Source organism: Cicer arietinum, chromosome 7, assembly GCF_000331145.2.
Source record: "Cicer arietinum cultivar CDC Frontier isolate Library 1 chromosome 7, Cicar.CDCFrontier_v2.0, whole genome shotgun sequence".
Classification (NCBI taxonomy): domain Eukaryota; kingdom Viridiplantae; phylum Streptophyta; class Magnoliopsida; order Fabales; family Fabaceae; genus Cicer; species Cicer arietinum.
The window spans coordinates 62,189,525-62,201,864 of record NC_021166.2 but is presented as its reverse complement, the minus strand read 5'-3'; the positions used below and the strand labels follow the sequence as shown (position 1 = coordinate 62,201,864).

Here is a 12,340-nt window from a genome sequence, read left to right as displayed (position 1 = left end):
TACTAAAAAAAGGGCACATTAATATCTATTTATCCTTTTTTCTATTATGTTTGGTTGCATATTATATTCATTATATTTCAGTAATATTTGCCTTAATTAATTCGTTTGTTTAAATTTTATAATATTTATATTATTTATGAACTCAAGATTGCATGGATGAATGGTTTGGATTTTTTCCATCATAACAAAGGGTCTAGAGTTCAAATCATGTCTTTCGAATTCAGGAGCAATAAAACACTTGAAAGAGAGATTTGTCACTCAATTTGATCCTAACCCAACTCAGATAGATCATTCTCTACAATTGTGTGTATAAGCAGAGACGGAATAAGGGGGGTGCCTTGGCCCCTCCCTCTTCAGTTCGTCTTTGTTCGACTTTAATACATATATAAAATCAATAATAGGACTCAATAGAGTGATAGTATAATCATAAGTCTAAATAAATGCTAATAAAACTTAGTTTGTTTTTATGCTTATATTAAAATAAAAAATGTTCTTAAAGTTTAATTCAATTGACAAATATAAATATTTATATATTGAATATACTATATTCGAATTTATGATCTTGTAATTATGTGAATTTTAAGTGGTATTTACTACTTCGTCGGACAATAAATGTCTAGGATTTTCTTTATTTCATATTTGATTTTGATTTTAAAAAAATATATATTTTGTTTTATTACTATTTTATCATACAATTGTTTATTTGGATTTAATGAATAGGTAAAAAAAGACAATAATAGATTAATTATTCCTTATCAATTTTAATTTTGTGATTTTTAATAATTATTTAATATTTAATTACATCTAAAAAATTTGGCCCCTCCTCAATTAAATTTCTAGATCTATTTCTGCTTACAAGATATTACAGTTCACACCAAATATGTGAGAAAATTTGCCGTACAACTTTAAGTTGTTAGGACATATTTGATGAGAAAATTCAAGATACAACAAAACAATGGTCGTGTTTGTATGAGCTAGAATAAAAATGATTTTAAATTTAAAATTTTAAATATTATTTTATAAAGATTTGTTTAAAAATATTTTTTTTTTATTTTCATTTATTTACTATTATAAAAAAAATTTAAATAATTTTTAATCTATTTGTATATAATTTTATAAAATAATTTTCTAAACTACAAATTTATATATATCGTAATCTCATGGAAGAACTGCCACAATCGAATGTAAACGCACCCAATAAGTGCCTACCGAATATCATAATCTCATGACCTATGCCGGTCGTCTCTGTAACTTGTTCTGATATGTTAGACAAAGCCACGCTCTCATAAAGTAGTAGCTATTGCTTTAAAAAGTTGTATCATTTCTCACGATTTCAATAAAAGTTTCTATGTTTGTGAAACCTTCGTATGGTGAATCCAACGAACTACATTTTCAAATAATTCCTTCCCAAAACAACAGTAATTTTTTTTAAGAAATGGTGAAACTACGCCTTAGGAGTGGTATCTAAAACGCAAGTTATCAAAATAATATTTTCAAATTCATTACTCTTGTGAAAATAATTTAATTTGTATAGCATAAGAAGCATGCAACTAGGATTCTGCAATAATTATTGCACACCTTGTGCCAAGAAGTATTTAACAATTTTCATATACTAATAAATATAAATATTACAGCAGAATTCAAAACAGACAGCAACTGTAAATAAATTAACATTACCTGATAAAACCTAAGGTAAACTAAGATGCAGTTATAACTGCATTATGCAAACAGAAGATAACCATAGAAAACATTTTAGTTGTGAATACTTTCAGCATAAATTGCACTACTGTTGAGCACACTGTACCCGAGGCATCGATGACTCACCGTCCTCATCGTCATCGTCATCATATGCCTCACTGTATTGTTGCTTCTTTCGACTCATCTCCTCCGCAATATTGACATCATGCAAGGTGGTCTCCTCACAATTATCTAGCTCTTTTTGCGACAATTTCTTGCTGGTCTTTTGAGGTAATATCTTTTCTAATGCCTGGCTTTGGCTAGGGGGAAGAAAACCTGAGTCTGGGAAATCAACACTAAACTTTATGTAAAGACGTCCCCTCATGAAAGGCCTATTGTGTTGTGGCATCCCCTCATCATTTATAGCTTTATGTTGACCTACACAGTAACATTAATATTCATAAATTCGAGATTTAAATACAATGATTGAATTGAATTCCATTGTAACGTAGTACTCTTAAAAAAATAGTACCTGGCTTGATGACTTCCCCAGGGTTTGATTTGACCAATAGTTGCCTCCCATCAAGATGTGTGACAGTAAACTGGAAGCCACATAGAGCCTCAGTTAAGCTCAGATTGTGATCAATATAGAGGTCATCATGCTCCCTCCTGAACTTCGGATGCCCTTTTACTTGTAAGACAAAAACTATGTCTCCTGTGATTGTGTCAGGCTGCAACATGTACAATTAAATATCAACTTACGAAACACCAGTGAAGAATAAAACAAGCACCCATCTTTACTAAGTATTGACATAGTTAATAGTATACTAAATTATAAACAACAATGCCAAGCACAAAAAAGTAATAATTTCTACTTACAGCTTCATCAGCTTGTCCTTCAAATACAATCTTTTGACCCTGCTGCATACCCTTCTCCACATGCACCTCAAGCACCTTCTTTTCTTGGGTAATCTTGTTTCCCTTGCATTGAGGGCATCTATCTCTCTCACTAATGACCTCACCTGCGTCAACGATGGATGAGCTATGGGACAAAACAACACAGAAGCAACCTAACAAATATGAAAAAATGAAATTTCCATTACCAGTTCCTTTGCATTCAGGACAGACGTGTTGCATTTGCTGAATCATGCCCAGTCCAATTTGCCTTCTGGTAATCTTCATACCTGTGCCCTGGCATCCAAAACACCTTCCAGCTGTTCCACTTTTCGAACCCTTCCTGATAAATAAAAATTGGCAAGCAAACTATTCTTATTAATGACTAGTGGTCAAATTTTGACATTAATCCTATAAAGCTATATGTTTACTAAATCTAAATAATAAACTATGCAATACATGAAATAACCAAACAGTTAAAAAAGACTGCAGGATGCTTCACCGCAAGCCACTGGTAGTAGACCACCCATAATTTCACATTTCACCAATTATTGACCATTGGAGGACATAAAAAAAATTAAAGCAAGAGGACTTGAACACCATTGATTTGAGTTCAACATAAGACCTTTTTACATAGATAGGACAAACAATAGAAGCTCAATCATGGACTGAACAAATATATCTTAGGAGAAATCTACATCAATAACAAAAGGAAAAGTGATGCACAAATTAATCAATAAACCAAGTTAAATAAAAACATAGTACATTAGTTCTAATGAGCAATAAACACTATAATTTTAGCCATCTCGTAATAACCATATGCAGTCCATCGCATATACTGGTTAGGTAAGCGCGTTCACATTACGATTTTTTGTGTAACCACGTCCTTAACATCAGTCCAGACTTCTAATTGGGATTTCACACACCATTACAGCAAAATGAATATTGAATGTGGTTAATTCAAGTAAAATAAAAACATCAAAATGATACAAAGCTTTCTTCGAGAAGCAAAGTGAGAAAATATATTAACCAAGCAGCAAAATCCGAACATGCATATCCTAAAATTAAACTTGAAACAGAACAAGGCACAATACATTCCAAAGCAGTATGTGGATTGGATGTTAAAATGTAAGAGCATATAAATATGGAAGTAAGTTCATACCCTTTACATTTTGGGCACAGCACATTTCTAGAAAGAGATAGTTTCTTTGTAGTGCCATTGTAAACATCCTCCAAGGAAACCTTCAAAGAATGCACCACATCTTCTCCTTGCTTCTGTCTTCTTCCCCGTGAAGGACCGCCACCTAATAGATATTAGTAGCAATAGTGCAATGGTCAATAATGCAAGAATTAAATATGATTCACAAGTGAAAATTATAAATATAAAAATAAGAGTCTCACCACCAAAGCCTGCTCCACCAAAGAATGATTCAAATATATCAAATGGATTATGAAATGAACTTCCTCCTCCCATTCCTTCTTTAAGGGCATCTTCACCATATTGATCATACATTTCTTTCTTTTCAGGATCACTTAACACTTCATATGCTTGACCCAACTCCTTGAACTGATATAGAAATGAGATATTTAGATAGAAAGGTCATCAACAAAAGGCACATTTTACAGTATTTCAACCACAGAAGTTTGCATAAGAACCTCAATTTAATAACATATATTTCATATAAACGAAAAGTCGCAAACAAACACATATTTCATATAATTGAAAAGTCGCAAACAAACGCATATATTACATAAATGAAAAGTCACAAACAAACGCATATATTTAATATAAACAAAAAGTCACAAACAAACACATAGCACGCTCAAGTCATCAGCATGCAACAGTAATACTAATTTTCATTGCACACGGAGTCCACCATGCAGCACAATCGCATCCGCTACAGCCACAAATGACTAAATATAATTATCTTCATAATTTACACTACATTCTAACTTTATTGATAGAGCTAACTGCAAAGTAACAAATATAAAATGTGTATAATCAAATTATATAGACCAATCAAGGACCTTAATAGCAGAGCAGGGTTTCCGTATGGCATGGTATAATGAAAATGCAACAAAGTAGTAGTAACCATGAGGCTTACCTTCTCAGGATCCCCACCCTTGTCCGGATGGTTCTTCATTGCTGCCTTTCTATAGGCTTTCTTGATTTCATCTTCACTGGCATTTTTTGCAACACCGAGAATATCATAATATTTAGTGTTATCACTCTTCCTTGGTCCACGCCCAAACATGACTGATGCACCTTAAAAAACACAAGACAAAAAAAGGAAATTATAAATTATCAAATAAAACACGATAAAATAAGGAATCACAAATTTTCAAATATATGAAAATCTATATATTGGGAATCTATGTGCAGCAAGCACAGAACATCTCATTTACTTCCCTTAGAATGGACACCCCAAACCCATAAACTTCTTAGCATCCATCACAACAACTAAGTTACAGTCTAGACAAGCAAAATAATGCACAGCATACTACATGGTTAACAATTTTCATACAACAAAATCTACCAACGTTAAATTCATGACCATCATCACAGCCTCTCCTTATCATCTACAGTTGCATATGTTAATTCAATCCACAAAAAACTTTTAACACATAAACTGAACACCATGTCACAAACCTAAACAAAATTTTGATACTAAAAGTACAAAAATTAAAACCAAAAGAAAAAATCGATCGTAAACCCAGCGCCCCAACTGAAGAGAAAACAGACATTAGAAATTAGCAAAAAGTAAAATAAAAAATCAATGATAAATTTAGGATCGAAGAAACTCGAAGATTGAAAACCCCAATCCAATTGAAAAAAACAGAGGGAACAGATCTGAACACTATAAATCGAAATCAAAGAGAAAGTATTATGTAAGAGAGTAAGAGCATACCCTTTTGTTGACGGTGGTGTTGTTGTTGTTGTTTCTTCTTCTTCTTCAAGGGAGAAAGCGAAACCCTCGAAGAAAGAAAAAGAAATGAAAGAAGAGAAAGTTGAAGTGAGAATGAATTAATTTTGTAGGTAGCGAAATTGCTATTTCCACTCCCCTATTTGTTTTAATACCAAACAGTGATAAGTTTCCTTAGTAGAGAAGGACTTGTTTGGGATTCGCAGTTAGCGTTACTGTAGTAATTAAGGATTGCGCTTTCATTCATTCTAGGGATGTGTACTGTTTGGTGACGCTTAGTGCTTACCAAACAACGTATTTACGTTTGGCGGCGTTCCTTCAAATTTTCTGTTCCTATTTTTTATTTTATTTTAAGCAGATTAGTCTGTAAAATATATTTTTTAAATAATATTTAAAAAAATTATGATTATATTAATCTGAAAATAAAATATTGAAGGGTACCGAGAGTAACTCAAATTGTATCACATATATAGGAAAAATGAAGTCAATCCTTGTAATTTGAAAGGAAAAATAATATATATACGGTTAAATTACATTCGCAGTCTTTTAATTTAATTTTAGTTAACGTTTTTATCTTTTATTTTTTATTTTTTATTTAGTTATTTATTTTAATTTTAAGTGAAAATTTGATATTTTATATTTTAAAATATCAACAATGTTATCTTTTTTTTTACAAAAATTCGAAAAAAATCATCAAAATTTTTAAACAAAACTCATAAAATTAATAATCAACTTCAATATAATACAAATTTCATTAAATACATCACTCAAATATTCAAATAAATTCATATTTTTATCTCCAACAACATCAAATAAATAATACAAATATGAGTTTTTTAAAAGATTTAAATTATAAATTTGCATTTTTATTAAATATGATAATGAATATTATGGGTTTTGTTTGATGATTTTTTTGAATTTTTGTAAAAAAAAAATACAACATTGTTGATATTTTAAAACATAAAATATCAAATTGTCACTTAAAATTAAAATAAATGACCAACTCAGACAAAAAAAATAAATAAAATAAAATAAAAAATAAAGGACTAAATCGTTAATTGAAATTAAGTTAAGGGATCGCAAGTGTAATTTAGCTTATAAAATAAAAAATTTAGTTAAAATTTTTACAAAATATAAATATTTTTGTTTTAATTATTAATATATATCTTGTTATTTTTTTTAACCGAACGATAAAAATAACTTCAAGTTTACATATACAATTATTTTTTATAAATTGAATGAAATTTGTAAAGACTAAATTTGAATTTCTTACATTTTACATATACTAATTATATATGTAAGTTAAGATGCATTATTTACTATTATGTTAAAAAAAAACAATAAACTAAAACTAAAACTACTAAACATTAAAAATTAAAAATTAAAACAAAAATGTTAACATTTTACGAGGACAAAAACTAATGATGTATTTTTATAGAGACTAAAATTATATATTTTTTTCTTTTGCATATATTAATTGCATATTTAAGTCTTTTAAAGGAATAATAACTTCTAATTTGACTATTTTCGTATTTTATATATATATATATGACATTGTTTAGTAATGTTAATAAGCTAATTTATAGTTTATATATAAACAAGTATTTGAACTTATAACTTATATTTTCTTTAATTTATAACTTTATTATTTTATTTTTAGGTTTAAATATATTTTTTATCTTTACAAATATTTGTTTTTTTAATTAAAAAATGCTAATGTAGCTCATTTTTACTAACATGGCACTGTAAATAGAAAATGACATGGCTTATTTTATGGTGACTCATTATTTGTCATTGATAAAAATAACGAACTAATTAATTAAAATATAAAACATATATTTTAATAAAGCGTAATAAATTGGCTTATTTCGGGCAATTTCCAATTTTCGACACAAGGCTTACCAATGAACTACCAAATGTAGGCCTTTCTCATTTCTATACAAACACTTTTTCATCTGTTTTACCCAAACCTCAAAATATTTTTCATGATTATGAACATCATTCAATTCCTCTATTCCATCTCCACTGCTCCAATTCTCTCATCGATACAAAAGGCAACTTCTCCCATCGTGCGCGGTTCCATTCAAGTGAACTCCTTTGAGTTTACCATTTCTTTAGAGCGTTCTTAGGAGCATCATATTTGTTCCGTTCTTTAGTCAAATTTTAATGAACAAAATCGATTTAGGAGAGTAATGTGGAATCATCTTCTTCATAATAACCACCAAGGACTTTTTTTTGGATCATCATTTTTCTTTTTGCATCAAAATATCCACTCTCAATTTTATATATCAGATTGTCCTATTTTTGAGTTCAATAAAAAGTTGCTGGTCCAGGGTGCGACTAGCTGAAGACAACTCTAAAATGAACCTAGTTGGAGGTCACTAACCCAGGGAGCGACCTCTTAGTAGGATTTAATTTTATTTTTTTAATCATTTTATGCATTATTATATTAATTTAATATATTAATAAATAACTATAATAAAATAATACATTAATAAATAGTAATAATAATAATAAATAATAATAATAATACATTAATAAATAACAATAATAATAAATAATAATAATATTAAAAATAATTATAATTAAAAATAGTAAATTATATTATAAATTTAAAAGAAAATACATTAAAAATACTAATTGAATGATTGTTTATTTAATAAATTAAAACTAATTATAATATTTAAAAAATACTAATAAATAATAATAATAATAATAATAATAATAATAATAATAATAATTTTCTACTTACCAAATTGTATAATTTGTGATTAATTAATTTGCTACTTACCAAATTGTACAATTACCAAATTGTACAATTTGTGATTAATTAATTTAGTAAAATTAATTTGATACTTACTAAATTTGCTACTTACTAAATTGAATAATTTGCGATTAATCAATTTGTTACCAAATTGTACAATTGATTAATTTTTTTCATTAGTTTTCTGATTTAATGGTAAAATTAAAGATTAATCACAAATTGCTAAAATTAATTTTCTCATTAAATATGATTTTGTACAATTTATAATTATTTCACTAATTTACAAATTAATTTAATATAAAAAAAAATTGATTTATTAATGTATGATTTAATAAAAATAATTTATTAATTTTTTTGATATTAAAGTAATTTTAGCATTAATTTGTGATTAATCATTAATTTTACCATTAAATGAGAAAATTAATGAAAAAATTAATCAATTATACAATTTTTGGTAACAAATTGATTAATTGCAAATTGTTCAATTTGGTAAGTAGCAAATTTGATAATTATCAAATTCATTTTAGCAAATTAATTAATCACAAATTGTACAATTTAGTAAATAGCAAATTTGGTAAGTAGCAAATTAATTTTAGAAATTTAATTAATCACAAATTGTACAATTTGGTAAGTAACAAAATATTATTATTATTATTATTATTATTATTATTATTATTATTTGTATTTACTTTTTTAAATATTATAATTAGTTTTAATTTATTAAATAAATAATCGTCCAATTAGTATTTTTAATGTATTTTCTTTTAAATTTATAATATAATTTACTATAATTTTAATTATTTTTAATTATAATTATTTTTAATACTAATAATAATATTATAATTATTATTGATTATTATTATTATTTATTATAATTATTTATTAATTTTTTGTTTATTATAATTATTTATTAATGTTTTGTTTATTATAATTATTTATTAATTTAATTTTTTATTAATATATCAAATTAATATAATAATGCATAAAACGAACAAAAAATATTTTTAATCCTAGTAAGAGGTCGCCCCCTAGGCTAGTGACCTCCAACTAGGTCCATTTTAGAGTAGTCATCAGATGGTTGCATCATGGACCAGCAACATTCTATTGGGCCCAAAAAGTAAGGCAAATATGATATATAAATATGAGAGTGAAGTATTTTGGTGTTAAAAAAAAAAAAGATATTCCAAAAAAAAAAATCCACCACCATCATCATAATTGGTTTTTTTCATATTCAAAATTTGGAGAATTAGAGTTAGAATTATTTTTTTTAATTTATTTTCAAATATCAAGATCTAATTTGTGAAACATCAATGTAACTATTTTAAAATTATTAATGCGATATTTTGTTGTTGATACTATCAAAATGTGTTGTGTTTTATTTTACTATATGATTTTTATTGTTTTTTTTGTATTTTTAATGTGTAAATTAGTTTTAAATGAACACACACAAAAGGAGTTTGAGGTTTTGGTGTGGTGATTGTTGTTGTTGTGTTAGAAGTTTTGGCGTTTGTTGGGATGATGAAGAAAAATATAGTTATTTTGTGGATGAAAATCTGGTCTTTTGTTGAAGGTGTGTTTTGAGACAATGGGTGAAGATACATTTTTTGATTTTTAGTTGAAGATGGTTTATGTTTGTTATTTGTAATTAAAATAATTATTTTATTAGATGTTTAATATTTTTAATAATGATAAATAACGAGTCAACATAAAATATAGCATATCATCATTTATTTATAGTGCCACATAAGCAAAAATTAGACATGTCCCAGTTTTTTAATTAAAAAAAATACAATAAGGATTTTTTCTAAAAAAATTGAAAATTGCAAGGGTATAAATAAAATAAAAAAATTTATGATGATTAAAATCAAAATCAGATATATTTGTAGGGTCTATAAACATATTTAAACTTTATTTTTATTTTATTATTTTTGTATCCTAATGTAATATAAAATAACTATCTCACTCACTCACAATTCTTTCGTTCCCCAGTTCACAGTTTCACATCTATACATTATAATAAAGCAAACATGATAATTTGGCAAGTATGACACGTGTCAGCTAAATAGAGTTTTAAGAAAATATTAAGTTTCTATAAATAGAAATAATATTTCATTGTGCAGATTTATTTATTTTTTTTTTCAATAAAATTAAAGTTCCATTACATCACGATGCGTCGGTTTAGAAGCAAACTTCACCGTTGAGAATTTAGTGGCCAATTAAAAAATAAAAATAAAATACAATACACCACGACTTGACAGCGTTTAGAAGTTAATGGCCAATTAAAAAAATAAGAAGAATGAATTCAAAATAAAATAAAATACATCACACGACTTAAAATTTCACAGTTGAGAATTTAGTGGCCAATTAAAAAATAAAAATAAAATACAATACACCACGACTTGACAGTTTATTTTTTTTATGTGAAAGGTAATTGTTTTTTAAACACTACTTTATCAATCAAAAATTTATTTTATTTTACTAATTCTTTTAGTGTCTCCAGATTTCCTTCTTAATTCGACGTCCTCAGTTAATAGTCTTTTTCAGTGTTCTCTCATTTTTTCCTCAATAATCTCTCATTTTTTGTGCCTCCCTAATAGATATCATTCATATTATCTCATCTATACACAATTCCCTTTTAATTTTTTCTATTCCAAAGATTCGTTATTTAATTTTGTGTTTATCGTTCTTCGATGTCTGGAAAAATATCAGATTTTGTTTTCAATTTCTCCAAAAAAGGAGTTATGGAATTTGGTTATTAGAGTTGTGTTGATCATAAATATTCAAAGTTTTAAATTATACAAAAACTTATTTGTTATGATATTAATTACACAAATTTGTGTTTCGTATTGTTATGGTCATAAAATTCAAGCAACGATACAAAAAGCTCTTATTTCTCGACTTGAGACTACTATTCGTGAGAGAGTTGTGTACAACTTTCGTTCTCTTGGTGTTGCATCTAACTCTGGAGCATCTGCAAATTGGTCACAACCTCTCCCGTACGATTTCATTCCTAGACGTTCGAAAGGTTGACAGTTTTTTAAGGTAATTATTTTTTAAATACTACTTTAGCAACCGCTTTAAATAATTTAATTAAAATTTTATTTTATTTTTACGAATTCGTTTAGTGCATCAGACTTTCCTTTTTAATTCGTCGTTCGATAATCTCTTGGTTGTTAAAGTTGTTCGAGTGTGGTTTAAACATAGATTTTATGCGATGGAAATTTATACATTATAATAAAGCAAACATGATAATGTGGCAAGTTTGACACGTGTCAGCTAAATAGAGTTTTAGAAAAATATTAAGTTTCTATAAATAGAAATAATATTTCATTGTGCAGATTTATTTTATTTTTTTACAATAAAATTAAAGTTTCATTACATCACGACTCTATATGATGGATCCGTTTAGAAGTTAATGGCCAATTAAAAAAAATAAGAAGAATGAATTCAAAATAAAATACAATACACCACACGACTTGAAATTTCACCGTTGAGAATTCAATTAAAAAATAAAAATAAAATACAATACACCACGACTTGACAATTTTTTTTGTGTGGAAGGTAATTGTTTTTTAAACATTACTTTAATAATCAAAAATTTATTTTATTTTACTAATTCTTTTAGTGTCTCCAGATTTCCTTCTTAATTCGCCGTCCTCAATTAATCATATTCTCTCATTTTTTTCCTCAATAATCTCTCATTTTTCTATTCCAAATATTAGTTATTTAATTTATGTCTGGAAAAATATCTGTTTTCAATTTCTCCAAAAAAGGAGTTATGGAATTTGGTTTAGAGTTGTGCTTATAAATTCAAAATTTTAAATTATACAAAAACTTATGTGTTATGATATTAATTTAACAAATTTGTGTTTCATATTGTTAGGGTCATAAAATTCAAGCAATGATAAAAAAGCTCTTATTTCTCGACTTGAGACTACTATTCGTGAGAGAGTTGTGTACAACTTTCGTTCTCTGTTTCGTCTAGAGCATTTGCAAAACAGTACATTGGTCTGATAATTAGAAACCAGATTGGTCTCTGCCTCCAGTATATGGAACAATGGGATACCACTTTATATTGAAT

At 27.0% G+C, this 12,340-nt stretch overlaps 1 protein-coding gene across 1 annotated transcript; it reads right to left on the bottom strand.

Annotated features, from left to right (window-relative positions):
* Positions 1-1,592: 1,592 nt before the first annotated feature.
* On the bottom strand, positions 1,593-5,634 carry LOC101503256 (dnaJ protein homolog 2-like). Its single transcript, XM_004510057.4, has 8 exons — positions 5,481-5,634; positions 4,677-4,837; positions 3,973-4,138; positions 3,734-3,875; positions 2,781-2,914; positions 2,557-2,699; positions 2,210-2,408; positions 1,593-2,115 (listed from the first exon to the last, which is right to left on the bottom strand). Exons 2-8 carry the CDS (start codon positions 4,824-4,826, stop codon positions 1,784-1,786), a joined length of 1,266 nt encoding a protein of 421 aa, XP_004510114.1. The 5' UTR covers positions 4,827-4,837; positions 5,481-5,634; the 3' UTR covers positions 1,593-1,783.
* Positions 5,635-12,340: the final 6,706 nt, after the last annotated feature.